This window comes from Felis catus, chromosome F1, assembly GCF_018350175.1.
Source record: "Felis catus isolate Fca126 chromosome F1, F.catus_Fca126_mat1.0, whole genome shotgun sequence".
Classification (NCBI taxonomy): Eukaryota; Metazoa; Chordata; class Mammalia; order Carnivora; family Felidae; genus Felis; species Felis catus.
Window position 1 is genome coordinate 65208697 of NC_058384.1, and position 22309 is coordinate 65231005.

At 56.6% G+C, this 22309-nt stretch overlaps 2 protein-coding genes and 1 long non-coding RNA gene across 4 annotated transcripts in view; 1 reads left to right on the top strand and 2 right to left on the bottom strand.

Moving 5' to 3' along the window:
- Positions 1-15394: 15394 nt before the first annotated feature.
- LOC123382725 lies at positions 15395-17593 on the top strand. Its single transcript, XR_006591564.1, has 2 exons — positions 15395-15576; positions 15989-17593. It is a non-coding gene; the product is annotated as an uncharacterized LOC123382725 (long non-coding RNA).
- On the bottom strand, positions 16865-20132 carry ACKR1 (atypical chemokine receptor 1). The gene is made up of 2 exons (XM_003999667.5): positions 18293-20132; positions 16865-17886 (listed from the first exon to the last, which is right to left on the bottom strand). The coding sequence occupies exons 1-2, from the start codon at positions 18314-18316 to the stop codon at positions 16891-16893; spliced, it is 1020 nt and encodes a 339-aa protein (XP_003999716.1). The 5' UTR covers positions 18317-20132; the 3' UTR covers positions 16865-16890.
- Positions 20133-21972: 1840 nt separating this feature from the next.
- Positions 21973-22309, bottom strand: part of CADM3 (cell adhesion molecule 3) — a 29646-nt gene continuing 29309 nt past the window's right edge. Inside the window, exon 10 of one of the 2 annotated variants that reach the window (XM_023248000.2) lies at positions 21973-22226. In XM_023248000.2, coding sequence (XP_023103768.1) covers positions 22108-22226 — 119 coding nt within the window. In that variant the 3' untranslated portion in view covers positions 21973-22107. The remainder of the gene's footprint in view (positions 22227-22309) is intronic. The other variant, XM_023248001.2, reaches the window with a different exon arrangement.

Below are 22309 nucleotides of genomic sequence, written 5' to 3' on the forward strand. Positions count from 1 at the left end.
AGACATTCAATGAATGATTGTTGTTGTGTCACTGCAGTCTACTGACCTCCTCTGATACCTGAGATTCAGGAGAGCGCTGGGCCCCTGGCCTCAACGATCTTCCACCCCGTTTAACGTTCAGAATCATCGCTACTCTAAATAATGACCCTTCCCGATAGGAGGGGTAGATGACACGCCAAGAATTCCTCTGCAGATGGGGGACACACAGAAATATATCTAGCTGACCACCAACTAATAGCTCGGATCAGCTGAACGGCCATCTGTGATGACCCAGCGTCAGTGAGTCGGGCTTATATAAGTCCAGCAGGAGCCCAGGTGTTTTGCGTTCTCTCCAGGGTTCCAGATGAGGTCCACGCTGTGGAGGGGCGGGAAGTACTCTGACGCACAGAGCAGGGTCAGACCCCAAAGGGGTGTTTAACAGATGCTCCTTTCAGAGCAGCTCCACGTCGAGGCAAAATCCTAAGGTCTAGAAAAGAATCGATTTAACAAAATAAATAAATAAGTCTAGCCGTGTGTAAAGAATGCATGGAGTTTGGTTAAGAAAAGGGAGCCTGTCAGGAACTTCCGTTCTGACAGAGGAGAGAGGCAGGTGCATGTGCAATTGGCATACAGATATCGCTCTAATCCCTTTTCTCCGAATGGCAAAAATTTGGCAGAGAGGCAAGATCTAGGGGTGATGAGGGACTTCGACGAGCAGGACATCTGCTGAAAGTCTCATGCAGAACATCTGACGAATCCTTGCCTTGCCCTGCTGATAATTCCATCTCTCTTTAGTTAGAAAAAGCAATGAGGGGGAACGGGTACTCAGGACTTAATTATGACCAGTAAGGAAGATGTGGATAACGATGCGCCTGCTACAGGAAACTGGGAAGAAAGGGACTGGCATTTCCAAAAACTAATAATAAGTGGAAGGATGGCCTCTTACAGTAAAATATGGCAACCACCTCCATTCGTTTTGGGAAACAGGCAATGGATGAATAAATTAATTAAAATATTCAGATCAGTGTACCCCAGACACCAGGAGAGCAGATTTCTAAAAGTTCAGAGCAAAGGATTATGATCTTGTGACCTGTGATGCAAAAGAGTAATGGAGCTCCGTTCGTTAATGGGATGGGCACTCCTAAGGCATGAAATTCAAATAAAATAATCATGAGTCATCCTGATAAAAAAGGGAGAAGGCAGCTAACAAAACCCACGGGGCCTCATAAAGAGCTCTTTGATGAGCTCAGATTGAATACAGACCTGCACAAAAGATGTAAGAAGGAAAGCCTAACGCCTAACAAATCCACAAGTTCACATGGTCTGTAAGGGCAGGAAGAACATTAATGCCCAATATTTGTCGAGGATTTCCTGTGTGCTGTTCTCAGCACTTTACGTGTATTAACTCACCGATTCCTCAGAAGCACCTGATGGATGAAGCAGGTGTCGCTTTTATCTTGTTTTCACAGGTGAAGAATCTAAGGAGCAAAGCGGTTAAGTCCCTGGCCCAAGGTCAAACACCAAGACTGAACAGAGTTGGGATGACACCCCGAGCAAGGGTTCACTCTCGCCGCTTCTGCTTCACAGCATTTCTCAGGACGCTGTGGGCAGGCAAACGGACCAGATGCGTAGGTCTTTGGCAAAGGAGTAATTTCGTATGGCTTTGAAAGGGGATATTCCACGTAATGGGGTAAAAAAGAAAAAAAAATGGTCTTAATGGAGGTGATACAGTGGGAACAGACGTCAGAGGAAAGGCAGTCCGGTTACATGCTTATTTTGTTGCCATTTTCTGCAAAGCGAAAGATTTTTAAGTTGGAGAAGGTAGATGAAACCGTGCCATAACATTGAAGCCGGAGTACAAAGGGGGATAAAGAAAAGCTTCCAGTTCCTCCAAAAGAATAGCTGTCCGAGGATGCTGGGGATGTTAGCTGGCCAGAAAGGAAACCAAACCCACTCGTGCTGTGGTTACAGCATAGAAGTGCCCCCCTCGGGAGGCGCAAAGAGGGAGGTCACAGAACACAGAAGGCAAGATCCCGAAGACTGCCCTGTGCTGCTGTTGTCTCGCTTTACTCCACCTGGCTGGTTACCTCAGGCTCCGTTCTGGGTATGAAATTTTTTTTTTAATTTTTTTTTCAACGTTTATTTATTTTTGGGACAGAGAGAGACAGAGCATGACCGGGGGAGGGGCAGAGAGAGAGGGAGACACAGAATCGGAAACAGGCTCCAGGCTCTGAGCCATCAGCCCAGAGCCCGACGCGGGGCTCGAACTCACGGACCGCGAGATCGTGACCTGGCTGAAGTCGGACGCTTAACCGACTGCGCCACCCAGGCGCCCCATGAAATTTTGCAGGAAGCGTTCACCACCATTATTCCATCCACGTCCAGAAGGGAAAAAGCTGATGGATGACCCACTCTTCGGTGGACGCCGTGTGAAGGTCTCCCGATGGCCGCCAAGACCCCCCGTAGCTACTGCCACTCACGTGGCGCTTCACGCCCCCACACGGGTCACCTTCCTCGGTCCCCATGACATCCTTCCTCAGTAGATGCTCCTAGCTTCTCCAATAGAAGTTTGGAGGAAGAACCCAGCATGCTTCCAGACCCGGAACGGAGTTGAACCGTGGGCTCTGCTGTTTCAACCATCGGAAGGGCGGTGGTGCGGACGAGGAGGTGGACGTGTCCTGGTGGCTCTGCTCAGGGCCGGGACGTCCCAGCAGACGCAGCGCCTGACGCTGGGAATGTTCAGGTGCAGCGGAGGCACCGTCGTGCGCCGTCACCCTCCTGCTTCCAGGCTGGTCTGATAGGCAACGGCTTTCGGATTTACACGCCCTGAAGAGAAGGCTAACAGCAACAATGATAGTACACGGAGGGCTGATGTGGGAGGAACAACCCTACCCTCTGCCCGGCATCGGCCCACGGATAGAAGAAAACAACGCCAACGGCAGACCGTCCGCTACGACGTTGCCTTTTGCTTTTACGCTTTACCACAGACTGGTAAAAATTGTGTCACAGACTGGCAAGAATCCATAGACCGTTGTTTGGGAAACACTGGCTTCGGGGGGTTTTAAGGTTCTTTCTAATTCTAAAAATGGCCCAACTGCAAATCGCTTTTGTCGGCACCTAATTACGCCTTTCTTCTGTTTCATCAAACGTCTAGAAAGTGCACTCGGTGCCAAGCGATACGTTAAGTCCTTTTACATGCCAACCAGTCTACTCCTCCAAATAACCCTCTGTGACAGGTACTCGCTAGTCTGCTTCCAGGGGAAATGGAGACTTGGAGACGCTCTGGGGCTTGTCCCAGGTCACGCCATTGGGAATCCAGCTTTGGTCTGTGCCTTCAGGAACTGTACTGTCAGCCACTGTATTGGACCCCTTCCATTGTTAAATACTCACACGATACCCCAAGTGTTTCCGTAGACCCCAAGTTCCTGGACGGCAGGGTCTGTATGTCGTCGATTTCTGAGTCCCATGGTACCCATTTAGTGTGGTGCGTCCACCGCGATCAACAGAATCAGCAAAGTATTCATTGAACCCCCGCTCTGGGTCAGCCAGGGAGCTCGGGACTTCACGGAAGACACCCGGAAGATATTTGTCGATCGGTTGATCGGCAAATTTGCACGGGAGAGCGATGCATCTATGGAATGGGTAGAACGGTGCTCGCGTTTCATTTACATGCCGAGTCTTCAGACTCACCGGATTCAGCAGCAAACTCGGTCTTTTCTCTGACTCAACAACCCAAAGAAGAAAAGTCCCGATGTTTTGTTGCTTCTCAGACTCCTCTCGGTGCCAGGGAGCACAGCGAGGACCCAGCCTGCCCTTTCTTTTCCTGTGTTCTCCATCCACCCAGCCAGGCCTGCCAATGGTTTCACAGCCTGAAAGACCAAACGGGCTCCCCCACCCCACCCCCCGGGTCTCTTGGAGCCTTGGCACCATTAAAAGTGGTGGTGGTGGTGGGGCTCCCCCACCCCACCCCCCGGGTCTCTTGGAGCCTTGGCACCATTAAAAGTGGTGGTGGTGGGGGGGGAGTAGCGTAACGTGAGCCAAACAACAGGAAAAACCAGTTCTGAGAAAGTGAGGGGGCAAGATTCTGGGGGACTGACCCCCTGGGCTTGACTTCCCAGCTTCTGCGCACACAGTGCGCATCCCTGGCCACCGTCCTGCGTGCCCAGGGGGCTGAAGTATTGCTGCTACAGCAACAGGGGCCGAGCGTCCCCGCGGCGAGGTTGTCACTTGGTGTGAGCCCCGCAGACGTGACGACGCAGCCCGAGGCGGCCGGCCTGGAGGCTCAGGAGCTGCCCTCACCTCCCCTCGCTCGCCACCCACCCCTGGCTGCTGCCACACTGCCCGGCACACCACAGGACACTCGCACACACGCGTGCAGAGTCGGGGCTCGGGGTCTGTGGGCTGCGGGTGAGAAGGCAGGAGAGAAGAGCAAAGTGTCTCCGTGACAACCTGAAGGTGACAGTAATCACATCTACTTGAAAATTGCCTGCGAAGGAACCGCATGTTCTTGTGTGGCTATGCAAACACATGCAAATGTATGTAAATGTGCGACCCTCCTAACTACTTTCTCCATCTGGATGTGGCCCCTGCGGCGAGGCCAGAAGGCAATGGGCTCCAAGAGTTGGATTCTGTCCAGTTCTCCCTGCGGGCTGAGGGGGTGGCTGGAGAAACATCTTCGTGCTGCCGGCCACCTTCCCACCCCCCCCCCCCCGCCCCGCTGTAGCTGCAGTTTGGGGGGCGGCCTCATGTGCAACAAATATCTGTTGCTTTGATTCAGCTGGATCTGACCTGGACAAGGTGGGCTCTGTGTTCCCTGTCCCCTTCCTCATCCCCAGCCCAGCCTGTGAGGCGGTAACACGATGGTCCCGTCACATTCCTGGAGGGTCACGAGGACCCAAGGACCGGGGAAGCCCCCACATCCCTGAGGCTCAGCCACCAGCTGGGAAACAAGAGGGCCGAGCCCGATTCGCTTCTAGGTCCCGCCCAGAAGCTCAGATCTGAAGGTCTGGAATCTCTGGTGGAAAATACAGCCACAAGGCTGAGCGGCTATGACTCACCGCCAGCTGGATGCCAGGGAAGGGAGAGCACACCTCGAAGTCGTTCTGGAACACAGGCCTGGGTTCAAGTCTCAGATTTTGCTGGATCCTAGCAACTCATACTTGGACAAAGTGCCTCGTTTCTGATTACCGGGCCTCGTCTTTTCCCTTTTGGTACTCGACCTCTGTCCTGCATACGTGCGTTAATAGACCCAACAGACGTTTCAAATGCAAACTCTGTGCCCAGCTCTGGGCGAGGTTCTAGCAGCCGAAAGATAAGGAAGCCCTGAGCTCCTTAAGACATCTAGCCCAGACACGCAAGGGCAGAGGTAGAGTTACAAGGGCGACGACTATTGTGCCCAAGATGCTTTGAGGGCACAGAGCAGGTGTTTCTAACTCAGCAACCCGGCCCGGTAGAGACACAGGGGACGCCTGCAGCTGAGGGGACACCCGAGCCAAGTCTGGGAGAACAAGTCAGCCTCGGCCAGACGAAGGGCAGGTGCCGAGAACATCCTAGCCCAGCGGAGCCGCCCCAGGCAAAGGGACGGAGGCCTGACAGAAGGCGGCTTGCTTTGGGGAGCATCTTGTCGCGCATCGTGTCTGGAACTGAGTGGGATCGCACGGCTGGAGAGGCAGGTTCAGGGGAAGGTAGGGAGCGCCTTATGCGCCATGCTGCTCTGGGATGATGGGAAGCCAGTGACTCTCAAGAGGATAGACGGGGACAGAGCGGCACGTTTTCAGAATCTTTCTGGCTGCAGGTGGCGTTGTCTCGGGGTGAGCCAGGCTGGAGCCTGAGGGGCCCGTCGGGAGGCTGGAAATGCTGGCTCCCCTCTCGCCCCAGAGAAGTGAATCTGTGCCATCCCAGCCAACAGCCTGCGCTGTGAGCCAGAACTACTCCTCGGCACAGAGAGGCAGGGAAAGGCTGGCTTGCCCTCCCCCCGCCCCCCCCGCCCCCGCCCTCCCGTCTCTGCTCCTTTTTCCACTTGATTCCTTGTTCCTCCTCAGCTGCCTGATTGTCTTCTATGATCCTTGATGTCCTTGCAGCAATATCTCTGATAAATGAACTTGCACTTACGGTCTGTTATTTAATTCATGGCCCCTCTTAGAGGAATTCTGTATTAAAAGAGGAACACAGGGTGAGGGCAATGTTTGCCAACGAGAGGCAGATGTCTAATGGCAGGCATTTCAGGAATCTGTGGAGGGGGGGATGGGTAGCAGAGAGTGGGCTATGAGGCCTTCCCGCAGCCCCCACCCGCACTCGGACCACGGGCAGGGTCGCCTCCTGCGGCCCTGAGACAGGCTGCCGGGGTTGGGTCTGGGCCACCAAACGCAGCCAAGGCCTGGCCCTTGGGAAGAAGGCGGCATGGCCTCTGCGTAAAGGACCCGGGGCCCAGACACAGGGTCTAGAAGCTGGACGCTGCGTGCGGCTGTGCACACACACGCACGCACGTGAGTGTGCCCGCCTGCCTCGTGTGTGTCGTGCACAGCGTGAGACCCTTGTACCCTGTGCTGCTCCGAGATCTCTTTGCTACCTAGAGGGAGAGATGCGTTTCCTTCCTGTGGCTCGGGGCAAGCCCTGGACACTCAGTCGTGCCTGGTCCTGCGTTCGCCTCTCACCTGACCTCCTGACCGTTTCCCACGGCCGCCTTCCTAGGGACCCCGCTCTGCCCGAGCAAGAGAAGGACAGAAAGGGAGAAAGGTTGTGTTCCCCATCACCCTGCCCTCAGGCTTGTGCCCTGGGGGAGAAGACTGGAGGAAGGTCTATGCCCCTGGGGCTGAGGGGACCAGGGAAGGAACGGAAATGTGGTGTTTTGGGTTTTTTTCTCAGTTTATCTAAAGCATGGGAGCCCCCCCCCCCCAGTGCATGGTGAGCCCTGAATGTTGAAGTAGAGTCTGGAAGGCAAGGAGACTGGAGAAGGGAAAGGTTCAGGAAGCCAGGCCTTCATCTGCTGGGGGCGGGATGCTGGTGGAGGCCCTGGATGAACGCCGGGGTGGGTACCCACGAGACTGTGCAGTGCCTCTCAGACTTCAGTGCTCAAGGGAATTCCTGGGATCCTGTTAAAGTGTAGTTCCTGGGGGCAGGGGCACCTGGGGGGTTCTGTCGGGTAAGCATCCAACTCTTGATTTCGGCTCAGGTCATGATCTCGCTGTTTGTGAGTTCAAGCCCCACATCGGGCTCTGCGCTGACAGCGTGGAACCTGCTTGGGATTCTCTCTCCCCCTCTCTCTGCCCCTCCTCTTGTCACTCTTAAAATAAATAAATAAGCTTAAAAAAATAAAGTGCATGGGGCTCCTGGGTGGCTCAGTCAGTTAAGCGTCTGACTCCAGCTCAGGTCACGATCTCACGGTTCGTGGGTTCGAGCCCCGCGTCGGGCTCTGTGCTGACAGCTCAGAGCCTGGAGCCTGCTTCCGATTCTGTGTCTCCCTCTCTCTCTGCCCCTCCCCTGCTCATGCTCTGTCTCCCTCTCTCTCAAAAATAAATAAACATTGAAAAAATATATTAAAACAAAGTGCTGTTTCTTTTTTTTAAATTTTTTTTTAACATTTATTTATTTTTGAGACAAAGAGAGAGTATGAACAGGGGAGGGGCAGAGAGAGAGAGGGAGACACAGAATCTGAAACAGGCTCCAGGCTCTGAGCTGTCAGCACAGAGCCCGACGCGGGGCTCGAACCCACAGATTGTGAGATCATGACCTGAGCCGAAGTCAGCTGCTCAACCGACTGAGCCACCCACGCTCCCCTAAAGTGCTGTTTCTGATGGAGCAGCAGGTCTGGGGTGGGGCCTGAGAGTCTGTATTTCCTGTGAGCTCCCAGGGCATCCCAGTACTGTGATCCGTAGCCCATATTTTGAGTGGCAAGGGTGTAGACTATGTGACGTTAATTTGTCCCCAAACGGCTGGGGGAAGCTCAGTGCCTGCCTGCTGAATAGACAAGTTCTCCCCACCACTCCGCCTCCCACCACAAGGAGCCTCCGAGGCTCGCGTCTTCCAAGGGACCGACACCCTAGGTGGCCCTGTGAACAGAGCTGGAGTATGGTCGTTTTAGGGTCCCTGGGGCGAGGTTCAGTACAAGAAACAGCGTGGCGGAGCATCGGTGCTCTTTGGCAGTCCGAGAACATTTTAGGCTCTGCCCTAAATAATCCTGTACTGCAGCCAAAGCCAGTTCAAATGCCAGCAAAATGCCTGCACCAGCCCCCGTTATCACCCTCCCCGGGGCCAGCCTCTTTTAAAGGAGCGCTTCCTTGGAGCTCCCTGTTACGCTGTCTCCGGCACATTCCCTTAGCCTTTGGGTCCCAGGGCTGAGTGGAGACACAGGAACGGAGCTGGAGGGAGGACGCCCGTCCGCGGAGCTGGCGCATCACTGCCTTTGCCGGAATTTACACGTGGGGGGAGTGGACGGCCCAGAAGGCGTGGACACTTTGCCAGCTGCCTGCGGGGACAGACTCTCCTTTAATGCTAATCGTGGCGCTCTTCTCCTCGCCCGTGGCTCATTTTACGGCTTCCGCATCTGTCAGTTCGTTGAATCTTGAAGTCAGATCTGTGAGCCAGGCAGGGCTGGCGCCCTTACCTGCTTCTTCTCAAGTGGGAACACGGAGGCTCAGAAAGCCGAGTGGCTGAGCTCAGCACGCCACGACCCAGCTGTCCCAGCTCCACCCAGTGCTCTGTCCAAACGCCCAGTCCTCATACACATACCCCGTGTACTCCCTCAGGGAACAGAGCCGACCTTGGAATCCCTGGCCGATGGCTGGGCGTCCTGTGGAGCTGTCTACTCTGGTTAGCAGGAGGTACCTAAATTAAGATCATCCAGGAGCATCTGGGTGGCTCAGTCTGTTAAGCGTCTGGCTGTTGACTTCCGCTCAGGTCATGATCTCACGGTTCGTGGAGTTCAAACCGGGCATTGGGCTCTGCGCTGACAGTGTGGAGCCTGCTTGGGATTCTCTCTCTCCATCTTTGTCCCTCTTCTGCTTGTGCTCTCTCTCTCTCTCAAAATAAATAAATAAGCTTTATTTTATTTTATTAATTTTTTAAAAAATATTTATTTATTTTTGAGAGAGAGAGAGAGAGATTGAGAGAGAGAGCATGTGAGCAGGAGAGGGGCAGAGAGAGAGGGAGACACAATCCAAAGCAGCCTCCAGGCTCTGAGCTGTCAGCACAGAGCTGACGCGGGGCTGGAACTCATGAACTGTGAGATCATGACCTGAGCCGAAGTTGGAGGCTTAACCGACTGAGCCACCCAGGCGCCCCTGAATAAACTTTAAAAAAAAAAGAAAAAAAAGACCATCCAAACACGGCAACAAGGGGCAGGGGGCAAGTAATTGGTAAGCACTTCCTTAGTTCTAAGTTCTACTTTGTTCTTAGCTCTATTTCTTAGTGCCAATTCTAGGGAAGAGCTTTCTAAAAATCTGTATTTCAACTTCTCTGCTTTCCTTTCCAAGTGCCCCTTCGACCTTATAGAGCAGATACCATCTAAGAATTCAGGGCCAAACCAGGGTCTGGAGAGAAAGGGGAGCCGAAGTGACAACTTCTGACCACTAGAGGGACCCCGGGCACCAGCTACAGGTTTTTTTTGTTTTGTTTTGTTTTTTGTTTTTTGTTTTTTGTTTTTGTTGTTTTGCAGCAATCAAGTGCTTGGAATGGTACCCACCGCTTGGAAAGATTCAGGTCAGGCGCATATATGGCTAAGAATCCCTTCATGGTTCTACAGATCAGGTTTGCAAGAGACCAAAGTATCCCAGCTCTGAGCCAGGGGACTTTAATTCAAGGATCCAAGCCTGGAGATTAAAATCATCACCAGGGGGGAACACAGCCACCGGCATCAAAGAAGAGGGATTCTGGTCTAGCTCTCTCATTTAACCTATCATCACGGATTCTCACAGAGTCTTCTGCTACCAAATATTCTGGTTCAGAATACCTCGAATCGAGTCAAGGACTACTGAACGCCTCTCCCCAGACAGCCCGGTCGCCCTGTCCATTTGGAGGAAAGCTGGTGCATTGGTTCTGGCTCTGGCCCAGTGCGTGGGACACCCCTCCACTATGTCTGAGGATTCGTTCCTGTTCGGCCTCAGCCCGCATCCTTTCTGGAACTGTGAGCTCATAACTCAAATCAGATGTGTCCCCTTACTCTCACAGAGTAGCGGCTCTGTCTTCCCGTAACAGCACTGAACGGCATGCACGATGTATCTGTGTGTGTGTGTAGGTGCATAATCTCTACCTCTCCCATTTGTCTCCAGACCCCACAAGGGCAAAGCCGCGCTCGGATATGTTCACCCCTGTAACACAAGAGCACAGAGCGGTGCAGAGTTCTGTGTGTGTGTGTGTGCATTATTTACAATAACAGGAATGCCACGGCCGACCCCTGTAAGCTGTCATCCGCTTGTGGAAAACCTTTCTTAACATTCAGTCAAAAGCAGTCTGGGTTACTTCTCCCCGTCCGGTGTTCCCAGTTCTACGTCTGCAGCTGCACTCTGACCTCAAGCTCCTCTCGCAGGACAGCCATCCGGTTACGTGAAGGTAGCTGTGTGTTTTCGACATTTTCCCAGAGTTGGGGGTCCCACCCACCTCCCCTGCTCCTTCAGCCCCTCCGTGGAGAAGCAGCCTTGTCTCCACATTGCTGTCATTTTATCCACTCCCCTTTATTTTTTTAAGTCTATTTATTTATTTTGAGAGAGAGGATCCCAAGCAGGCTCACCACCAGTGAGCCCACCAGCACAGAGCCCGACGCGGCACTTGAACCCACCAAGTGCGAGATCACGACCCGGGCTGAAACCAAGAGTCGGACGCTTAATGCGCTGAGCCACCCAGGCGTCCCCACGCCCCTTTAAAGAGCTCTGATGTGTTAGCGTGGCCCCCAGAGCTGAGCCCTCCATTGCAAAGCTGGCCCGGGCAGGGCAGGAAGGCGCGTTGGGGTGCCCTGCCTTGTCCTGTACGTTGCAGTTCTCAGTGCAGCTTGAGTCTGCATTCGCTTTTTGGCGGCCGCCGCACACACTATTGAATCATCTCAAGCCTGTGGCCAAGGAAACCTGCAAGGTTTTTTGTTTTTTTGTTTTTTTTTAATAGATAAGAACTTGTGTTGAGTCAGGTCTCTTACATCCTGTTTTTGTGCAAGTGATTTTTTTAAAACGCAGTTTTGCCTTAATTTCTATTAAAGTGTGTTTAATCTCTGCAGTTTTTGCTATCCCGGGGGCCTCCCCTCCAACCCACTTGCGCTCCCGACACTGCCAGGGATCTCCCTCTGTCAGTCAGTCAGGAACGTGGGGTGTGTGGCTCCATCCCGGAGAGCGAAGGAGTGGATGTAGGGAGGAGGCACACGAGAAGGCCTTTGGAGCCCCCGGGCTGCAAGCACAGACCTTCCACTCTTCCTCACCCCTTCGTCAGGTCACTGACAGGAAAAGGCAACTGATTTGTAAAACACTCTCTTCCCCCGCCGCTCCATACCCGTTCCCTCCCCTCTGGGTAATTGCCCTTCCACAATCACCGCCCCCCCCCCTGCCCCGGCATATAAGGGGAAAATGCCCTTCATTCTTGTATCTTCTCTGCATCTGTACGTAAAGAGCATTCCTGGCCGTGACAGTGAGGCAGGACCACGCGCTGATGAGGGGCTTTGGGATTTGTTAAGCGTCTTTAGTTGTGAAATAGAAGCCTGGACTGAGCAATCAAGGTGACCAAGGTCTCGTGGGGTTTCTGTGTGTCCATTAAGATTATTAAGGAGAGGGCTGGGAAATCCTGAGAACCAAGGAAGGAAGGGGACAGGAAGGGACCAGATGGGTCCAGGGAGATGTGGATGTCTCGAGTTGTGTGAGTCATTTCTATGTCTGCTGGTACCTGTCCCAGGGTCCTGAACTTAGTAGGCACTCAATGATACATCCTTGAGGGGCGCCTGGGTGGCTCAGTCGGTTAAGCGTCCAGCTTCGGCTCAGGTCATGACCTCATGGTTAGTGGGTTCAAGCCCCGTGTCAGGCTCTGTGCTGACAGCTCGGAGCCTGGAGCCTGCTTTGGATTCTGTGTCTCCCTCGTTCTCTGCCCCTCCTCTGCCCACACTCTGTCTCTCTCTCTCTTTCTCTCTCTCTCAAAAATAAATAAAACATTGAAAAACAAATGCATCTTTGAAATGAAATGAGTTACACACCCCTAAGTGCCTTAACCTGACTAACTGCCCGAAGTTTGAAGAAAATGAATTGCCACAGTGGGTGGGGGTGGGGCTATCGGACGTGAGAGAAGGAGCCAGAGTTCAGAGGTCAGGAAGGGAATGGGGGTGGGGGGAGCTGGGCTGGAACTGAAGCTGAGGAGAAGGAATGATAAGGAACAAATGGCGGGGAGGCCAAAATGTCTCTGAGGCCCACAAAAAGCGTGGGTTCCCTCCCTGAGTGTGATCGAATCTGAAGAGGTGGCCAGGCTCCAAATTTGATTCTGAGCCAGTGGAAGCCAGTCTCCTTGAACTGGAGGGCCTCTCTGGGGACTCCCTTTTCCTTAGGTAAATATGAAGGATGACAGTCCTCCTGGCTCGCCCCTGCTGTCCAAAGCTGCACTGTCCCGAAGGAAAAGAAGCATCACTCCAACCTGAGGTTCAGGGACTGTGGTGAGTCCCCTGGCTGCCACTGGCCCAAAGTTGACAGAGAAAACAGGTTCCCAGGCCAGAAATCTTGTGCGACAGTCCCCCAGTCTCTTCAGCCCCCAACCCTGGCCGTGTGTAGCCCTTGGAGGCCCGGAGAGATACCCTGGGGGGCTTCTGGAGAGGAGCTGGGGGCTCTGGGGCTGTTTCCTAGGAGCTTGGAAACCCTCCAGGGTGGGAGTCCACACTTGATTCATATGAAATTAATTCATTCACATATTTAGCACACATTTGCTGAGCTCTGTGTTCCAGTCACAACAGAGAAAAAGCTCCCGTACTCCTGATACTTGCTTTTTTGTGGTGGTGGGGGTGAGGGGGTGCAGATCAGCAGTAAAGTGGTAGCAAACAAATGAAGAAAAGGGACATGTGCAGTGTATGACACATACACATTGGAAACCTCCTGGCGAATTGGTAGAGAATAATTGGGTGCATGGGGGTGGCGGTGGGGCTACATCACACTGCATGTCAGGAAAGGTCAGTCTGGGAAGAGGAGATATTTGCATTGAGACCCCAGGGATGAGAAGGGACCAGTTCCATAAAGTGCACAGGGAACAGTCCAGGCAGAAGGGATGTCGTGTGCAAAGCCCAGAATAGAAATGGGATTTGCCCATCCAAGGAACAGAACATTCTTTAGGTCACTGGGCCTCAAGCTTAGGGAGCAAGGGGGAGGTGAAGCCACAATCCATCACAGAAGTCGTGCTCGTGTGAAAGCCCAGAGTTAAACTCCACGGGCAGTGGGGAAGGACTCCATGCCAAACTGTGGATGTAATATTCTGTTGTCCCAAAGAGAGATTTGGTAACTTTCATCAGATTTCCCAAGAGACCTATGATTCCCTCTTCCCCAAACACTAGTAACACCCGACTTCCAGGGAGAAGACAAGCCTCGGGCCCTTCAGAAAGACGCAGTTTGCAGGGCTCAGAACATTCTCTGGGAATCTTCGGGAGTAGTAGGCAACATTGAGTGCCCCCCAAATACGGTACAAACAAGAACAAAGAAACGTGGAGAGACACGTCGGCGTTGGGACAGTTGGGGCTCTCATGCTGCAAAACCCAGCTCCCAAACACCTGGGCGGCCAGTGAGACACGCTTAAGAATTGCGAGGACTTCTTCCTCTCGTTTATACAAACGTGTCTAGAAGGTCTCCGAAATCTAAGTGTTCCACACAGACGGCTGAAATCCCCTACAACTGTGCCCCCACTTCCCCTAAACCAGTTTTGCAAGGGGCTCTGTGTCCTGGGGATCCCCTCTGTCCACGTAGGCCCCCGGCCCCAGAGGCGACGCCCACTTTTGCGGGGAGCTCCTTTCTCAGCCGGCCCCGCCCCCTGCGTGCCCCACAGCCCTCCCACCCAAATCACCCCAAAGATGCGCGCGTTCCATTTGGAAGGACTTGGACTTGTTAATTAACCTGCACAGTCACATTGGTCTGCAAGGTGCTTTGTTGTTAATTAAAGCTGAGATTCTCCTTGTGCCCAGACGGCGGCTGCTGTTGTCAGAATAATTAGATAGCATGCGATGGTTTTCATGCAAATCCCTGGCAATTAGAGCTGGCGAGGAATTGGGTTTGAGATCCCAGGGAAGTCTTCCATCAGAATTCCTCCGAGGGCCGCCCCTGGGGGAAGGCGATGATGATGATGGGGCTGTGGGGTTCGGGGTTGGGAAAAAGGGTGTGAGGTCAGGTATCTGTTTCCTACATCCTCTGGGAGGGGCCCCAGCCCGGAATGTATGAACCGTGGGCCTCAGTGTTCCTCGGTGTTCTTTCCTGAGGCAGTGCGGAGGGATCCTCCCCAGGGCCTGGCCTGCTCCCAGAGCTTGCCTCCTGCTCCCCTATTTCTGAGAGGATTGTTCCTTTAGCCCAGGGGCCCAGTAACTCATACACGGCTCAAGTCCCTGCCAACCCTAAGATTAAATTCTGAAGGGTTCTAAGGAAACAGGATCTGGATGCTTGAGGGGTCGCTGAAAAGATGCCACATTCAGACCAGTTTGGGGGAGGTTGGCAGCATGAGGTGGGTCCAATGGCCTGGGGTGGCAGGACTCCAGGAGAGCCTTGAAGAAATGGCCACGGTCAGGATCAGGCTCACGGAAGGCGTATCCCAGGGCAGTACACGCTACCGGAAGGGCCGCCCAGAGGGACTGGGTTGGGATGGGCCGGAGATAAGTGTGGGGAGGCCGCTCCAACCTCCCAGACCTCTTATCAGCCACCGGCTTCTGCCTCCGCCTTTGCTTGGTGAGAGATGTGATGGGGGGGGCCTGTCTGGGTTTCTCTCCAGCCAGACCCAGCAGGAGCGGTTTCTGTCCAGAGGCCCGGCCGGGGCTGGAGGGCACAGCCCCAGGGGCTTAAAGACAGCCTCCACGTGCATCAGATTACCCTGGAAGGCTCAGCGAAGGCAAACACCCTCCCCTGCCTCTCAACTAGGTCAGCCTGGCATCCAGGGCCCCGCGAGGGGCTGGGTGATGTCCAGTAAGATGGGGAGAGGGCAGGGCTGGCGGGTCCCCAGGAGCCGCTGCAAAGGGGGTAAGAGAGAAAAGCCTGTGGCGTCTTCACGACCGGTGGTTGGAGGCCTTATTATAATTTAGGTTTGTAAATTCTCTGGTGTTCCTGCATTTTTCTCCTCTCTCCTTTCTGTCTCAGAACGCGCCTCCCGCGGCTCCACCGGCCCTAAGTCCCGCCTTTCCATTTAGGATGTACCAATCCGCAGCTACCCTGGTGGTTGCTAGGAGACAGGAGATTGTGGGGTGGGGGGGCGGGCGGATTTCGAGGCTTTGTCACGCACCCACCCAGGAAAATTCCGGAGCCTGTCTGCCGCCTGCCTGGGCTGTTCTGGCTCCCGCCTGCTCCTCTCCTGCACTCTCCTATTTATCTCCGAGCCCGGAGAGTCCAGCAGAAACGGTGTAGGGGAAAACCAGGTTAGCCTGCGTCTTTAGGAAGCGGAAAGGCGGTATCCGGATTCAGACAGGTGGGGAAGGTACCCTCTCAAGTTTCCCCAGCTTTGAATTGGGTTGGAGGGAGAAACTCGTTTTTGTGTGTGGCATCTTGGGTAGAGGGTGAATTTGTTGGTGGCAGAAGTTGTTCTTCTTATTCCGACCATGGCCCAAACTTGGAGGAAAAAGCCCCCAGGGTCAGGATCATGCAGCTGGGGTGGGGGGGGGGTGGTATCTGGGGGAGAGGCTCCCAGGACACCGGGGTGTGGTGTAGAAGGTGGAAGGAAAGACTTGTGGGGCGAGAAAGGTTCATTTCAGGAGCCGGGGTTTGAAAGGGAAATTTGGGGGATTCTAAGCAGAAGATGAGTCAGATCAGGCCCCTCCCTTTGAAGTGTCTCAACCTTCTGGACTTCTTGATGTTTCGTTCCCGCTATGCATCCCACACAGAAAAGACTCAGCACAGAAGCCGGGGGAAAGAAAACTCATTTGGGCAAGGACTGAGTCATAAATCCTGATTCCACGTCCTGAAAACCAGGACGGAGAGGGGGACAAAGTGGAAGGAAGGGTCTGAGAGAGGTCAGAGCTGGCACACAGGTGTGTGTGGTGCGGACACTGATGGGCAGGCGAGCCGCACGCGGACGAGTGGTATCTCATGCCTGCACCCAGCATGGATGGGTCCCTACAGATAGAGACAGATGCACACCCACGTGAGCACACACACGCACGCACGCACGCACGCACACGCACGGGGATTAGGGTCCTGCCGAGAAACAAACTTCAGAGAGATGGTTCCTGGGAAGTGGCTTTGGGAATTCTCTCGAATGAACGTTCCCGGACTAAGTGAGGTCCCCCAGGATGCTTCTCTTCTCCTTGCCCACCACCCTGATCTCTAAGCAAAGCCAACAGGTGTCGGATAGAAGGCAGAGAGGAAGGCGGGACGAGCCAGCCAGGGTGGGGAGTCACGTTCTTGGCTCGCTTTCACTCTTCTCCGTTTTTCTCTCTCTGGGGCCTATGGTCTCTATCCCTGCTCTTCCGCCACAGTTTCTCTTCCTTCCTCATCTGCTAAGTCATCTCTTTGAGTTTTTCAGGGGTAGCGGCTCCCCCTCATTCTCTGGTGCCTCTTCTCCTTGCCTTTGAGATAGCAGTAGCCTCTAGAGAGAACATCTGTGCGCCCTGAGGGTGTTTGCACACTTTCTCCCCAGGCCAGCTAGAGAAACAGACGCTGGCCGGGAAGTCTGGTGTGAAATCCCTCCCTCTCTCCCTCTCCCTCTCCTTTCTCCTCCCTCTCCTCTGCGTCCCCGGATAAAACGAGAAACCAGCAGCTCGGTAAAAGTAGCGTAGACTTTAATTCAGGTTGACAGGTGTGAAGGGAGCTGGGACTTGCCCCCCGGGGGGTCCAGATGAGAAGGCCGTCTTACCGAGAGAGGCAGGGAGGGCAGGGGCGTGCGGGTGGTCTGGTGGTAGAACAGGGCCAGGAGCAGGGGCGTGGCCACACCGTGGAGTATCGCCAGGGCCTCTGCCAGGTGCAGGAGCAGGTCCAGAGCCTGCTGGGCCAGACACGTCGACAGTACCAAGGACTTGGACCTCACAAGAAAGTCCAACCCCAGAGCCACCCCGTGAGGCCACCAGAAAACAAACCAGACCCACAGGACACTAACGCAGGGACCTGGCCACCTGCCCCACGCTTTCGTCAGCGCCTTGGTACCTAACAAGCCCAGTGGCAACAAGGTGAAGGCGGTAAAGCTGGCCACCACGTGCAAAAGCGGCAGAAACCTGGGGCTCTTGTTGAAGCTCAGGGAGCAGAGTCCACGGGAGGTGTCACTGGCCAGCGTGACGGGCAGCCCCAGGAGAAGAGCCCCTCCCCAGAGTCCCACAGTGAGCCACAGGGTGATGCCCGCGACGTGGCCCACATCCAGTTTGGGGCCCAGGCAGGCGTGGCACCCGATCAGCAGAGCCTGGGCAAAGGCTGAGCCGTACCAGAGCAAGTGTGCCAGGCGGCACAGGGCTGTGCTCTGCACCCCGTTGAGCCCCGGGGCCAGGATGGGCACCACGATACTGAAGAGGGTGCTGCCCACAGCCAGCTGTACGAGGACCGGCCGCTCAGGGCAGACCCGCCACTGGAAGAGAGGCCTGAGAAGCGCGAAGAGCACGGCTGCCCCCGCAAGGATGCCCAGGACGCTGGCGAGGACGAAGAAGGGCAGAGAGGAGTCGTCGAGCAGGGGGCAGGAGCGGCAGGGGGCGGCGGCTTCCACAATGCTGTAGTTGTAGTTCATGTCATAGGAGTCATTAAACTCATCCCAAATATCTTCTCCCAAGGTGAACTTGGTAGCGTCCTCATCCGCCACCTGGAGGGCATCCCCAGAGGGGACAATCAGATCATCGGCTTACCCCACCGAAGAGTCCGGGGGAATGAGGGCAGGGAGAGGGGGACAGGTGGAGTGGAAGCAGGGGGGACAGTGGGAGAGGCCGGCACAGGGAGCCCCGGAGCCTGGGAGGGAGGGGCAGGGGAGGGGACCGGGGAGCACCGCAAGAGTCGGACGACGTCAGGGCCGGGGAGCCCGGGACCCGGCTGGAAGTGAGGACGATGATGGGGGGGGGGGGCCCAGGAGACCAGAGTGGGAGGGAGAAAAAGGAAGAAGAGGGAGGGTGAGAGACGAGGAGAGAAGGAAAGGCGTATGAAGACCACCGAGGGGCAGACAGAAGGACGATGGGCCAAGAGGTGGGGGGCCGCGGGCCTGGCCCCACACTCACCCGGTGCTGCAGACAGTTCCCCATGGTGCCGCTGAGCTCAGAGCAGGCAGAGGCAAGGGCCGGGGACGTCCTGTCGGTGACTGTGGCTCCAAGATAAGTGCCAGGGACTAATGAAGGCCATCAGTTCTGGGCAGGGCCATGGGCCAGGCGGCGGGGGGGAGCGGGAAAGTCAGGAAGCCTTTGCCCCACGCCCATTGCCTGTCTCTCGGCCTCAGGCCCGCGGGGGGCACCAGCCCAGGGCTTCCTGTTTTGAGGTTGGATTCCGCCAGTGGGACCTGCACTCGGGAAAGGAAAAAGGTGGCGACCAGATAGTGGGTGTTTTCCCACAGGTGGAGAGGGAGGCTGAGAAGCCAGGGGGCTTTCCAGCCAGGACGGATCCTTCAGGCACAAGGAAGGAAGAGAGGGCCAGGGGTTACGCGCAAGACAGAGATAAGAGGCGTGCTGGGAAAGTGGAGGGAAAGGACAGTCGATGACTCTCGCTGCTTCTCCATCCCCTTGAACTGGATCCAGGGCGACATGTTTGGGGGGGGCGTGTCAGTGGGGCCTGGGGTTGGATCCTGGGGGCGCTCGCGGCCTGAGGGGCCCGTGCACCTGTCTGTGTGGGTGGCTGCGTGCTGTGTGCCCCGCGCACGGATCTGAGTGCTGGGTGTCAGGCAGGCGCCTGGCCGGTCCGGTGTGAGTAGGGGAAGGGCTGGGGGGCAGTTGCCCAGGCTGCACAATGAAGCTGCTTCGGGGAGTGACTGGGTGTCTGTCTGGCCACCTGTGGGCGCGGTGAATGCATTCTCCATGCAAGCATGCACCACACACAGTGTGACGAGTCAGAGCAGCCCCTGGGGGAGGATGGGACAGCAGATTTTAAAAATGCTGCCTATGGGGTAATCTCTGTTCATACTTCTGTCGGGGGCCGTCACGCCTCTGGAGCTGCTACACTGGGCTGGCGTCCTACCAAATGTGAAGTTCCTCGCAGGGCTGGGGGCTTCGATGGCTCTCGGGCTGGCAGAGGGAAAGCATTCTCTCTGCGGACGCGTCCCCCTGAGCCAACGCCTCTGTTCTTCCGCTGCCCCTTCCCCTCCGCCGCTTCTCACGGTCTCTGCTGTTTCGTTCCCCACCCCTGCATTTTACTCTCTCTTGGGTGGGGAGAGGGCCCGGACGTTGGGAGGGGGGAGTCACGGAGCATCGGAGTCAGAAGGATGAGATAGGGGCCCGTTAGGTGACACTATTTCATCCCAAGAAAGCATGGGATGTTTTCACTCAGTTTCACCAGGTAGCTCTTTCTCATCTATATTGGGGTGCGTGCGGCCAGAGGGGGGAAGCAAAGACACACGGTGGGGGGTCCCTCACACAGATGGTTCCCATTCCCCCCAGGGTGCCAGCTCAGTTCAGGTTCAACGTGAGCGGGTTGGACAGTGGCTCTGGCGGGGGCTGGGGGGGGGGTCTCTCCTGCAGTGGGGTTGACGGTGCCTCTGATTCCATCTCCTCCAGCACCGCCGGGCAGAGGGCAGCGGGGAGCAGTCCAGGGCCCCACCCCGCACACTCTGGAAGGCACGGACCCAGCCCAAGGGGGGCGAACACCCTTCTCTCCCTTGGAGAGTTCTGTTGTTTCCATCAGAGATGCCCTCGGGCGAGCGGCCCGGCAGGTGCAGGGGACACCGGCAGAAGCCCTTACACGCACACATCCCCACGGGGGCAAGGGCAGGAAGAAGGAGGCAGCCGGACGACACGGATAATCCAGATATATTGAGGGTGGCCCCTCTGAGATCAGCACAGGAGAGTTAGAAAGATTATAAAGATACACGATCCCCTCCCTGCTCCCGTCCCCCCACCCCACAGACAGACACACACAGCACGACGGCCCCTCCCCCCGCCCCCCCGTACAAATATGGCTTCTGTGTAATATGGACAGAGTGGTTCAGCTCAAAGAGGAAAGGTCATTTTCCCAAAAGCGGGTGCTGGGAGACAGGGAGCCCACGGGCCTGGGGCCCTGGGCCGCCTTGCTGCTGTGAGGTCGGGGGCGCCCCGGCTCAGGCGGGGGTGCCTGTGGTGCCCGAGGGCCCTGACCAGCGGCTGGAAGATTCGCGAGGGCATTACCTGAACTGAGGGGGGTGTGGGCAGGCCTCAGGGAGGACGTGCTGGAGCGGGGAGCGGGGCCAAGGGGCTCTGGCTCTGAGGCAGGGCGCCCCCAGCAGGACAGGGAGGGCGCGCAACCTCATCTCCACGGCAACAGAGGAAGACAGAAAATCGAAGGCAGGGGTGGAGATGGGAAGGAGACAGGCTTCAGCCCCAGCGCCCGCTGAGCAGGGTAGCGACTACGCACGGGGCGGGGAGAGAAGTGACCGTGGCCATTCCGGGGTCAGTGCCGGGGACAGGCCTGAGGCGTGCATAGCAAAGGCTGTGGCACTGACTCCATGGCTCTGAGAAGGGAAATCGAGGCAGGGTTTGGATGCTCCGTGTCTGAGGGAGAGACGAGATGGACAGCCGAGCAAAACACATTCTGGGACTGTTCTCTCCGCGACGGGCGGGCACCGAGGGTGGCCTGGGACGTGCGGGGATGCAGCGGCAGCCCAGGCGAGGGACACAGCCCGACCAGGGCTCCCCTGCCCCCGAAGCCCTTCCTTCGCGCGTCCTGCCGCCTCCCACCTGCCCGCCTGCCCCGGGGCCCTCTCTCTGTCTCTCTTTCACACGCGCGCGCACACACACACACACACGTGCACACACACAGACACAAGCACAGACACGACAACCACACACCCGCAGAGTTCACATTACTCCCCTCATCTGGGCAGGAAACAGCTCAGTGCAGTGAAGCTCCTTTTAGTATTTTTGTTGTTATGTCTGCCTGGCTGCTGAGGGAACGGGAAGGGGTGCAGGCGGCACAAGCCGGGGAGGAGTGGTTGCCGAGCGATGCCATGGAGGAGTGGTTGCCGAGCGACAGTCAGGGCTCGGGGCTCGGGTCAGCGCGAGGGGCCCGGAGCGGCGCCGCTCCCACAGCTGCCGGAGCCAGGAGGGGACAGCCTTCCTCTGCGCCGCCCCCGAGGGGCCCGGCTTCCCCGGCCGTGGAGGGGGCCCAGGGGTCCACGCCATCTCTGCCGTCCTTCCTCTGCCTCTGCCAGGTCCTCTGCCAGGACCCACGCCTCCTCGCGAGGGCCTGCATCCTCCCCGTGGCGAGGCCCGGGGTCCCTGCCTGGCTGCCTGCCACCTGCAGGTCACGCCTCCTCGGGGACCCCCCCCCTCGCCCCTCTCCCGCGGTGGTGGAGGAGGGGGGTGGCGACGGGGCGGCGCCTGGTTCCCTGTCCCCAGCTCGAGGTGTGCGGCTGGCCAGCAGAGGGAGGGCCCCCTGCGGCTTCCGCCCACCACCTCCCCATCCCCTCCCCGGAGAAAGCCAGGTGGAGGACGCGGGGCTGGAGAGGGCACCCCCCCCCCCCGACCAGCCCGGCTCAGAGCCCTGTCCTTACCCCTCCGCCTTCGCCCTCCTCCTAACACTCCAGGGCCTTTAGCTTTCCTCACCCCGGGGCCCCTGCCCCTCCAGCCTGGAGACGGATTTGATTTGGGATTGTTATAAAAATAATAATAACCCAAACGCAGAGAAGCCACGGAAAGGGCTGAGGGCAACCCTCCCTCCCCCCCGCCCTCCTCCCTCCCCATTCCAAACCGAGTACAAAACCGCACCCAAAGCAGACATTCTGTACAGGGGGGTGGGGGGGCCGGGGAGCAAGCGGGAGGGGCGGCCCTGGGGTCGCTCTGTACAAGTCCAGGTTGGCGATGGCCCCGGCAGTCCCCGCGGGGCCCCTGGGGGCGTAGGAGGTGGCTGGGCGCCTCTAGATGAAATACTCCTTCTTGTCATCCCCGCCCGACTGCCCGCCTTCTGCGTTGATGATGGCTGTGTCTGCATCTGGGGCGTCATCCGAGCCTTTGGCCTCGTGTGTCAGGTAGGTTCCTGGGGAGACGCAGTTTCCACACCTCTGAAGGCCCCTGCCCCGGCCTCGCCCACCCACCGCACCTGCTCCTAGAGCCTTCTTC

Coding starts and splice junctions, on each gene's coding strand:
- ACKR1 (XM_003999667.5), bottom strand. CDS start 18,316: ATGGGGAACTGTCTGCAGCACCGG. Junction 17,887..18,292: donor GGAACTGTCTGCAGCACCGG/GTGAGTGTGGGG, acceptor GATGCCCTCCAG/GTGGCGGATGAGGACGCTAC.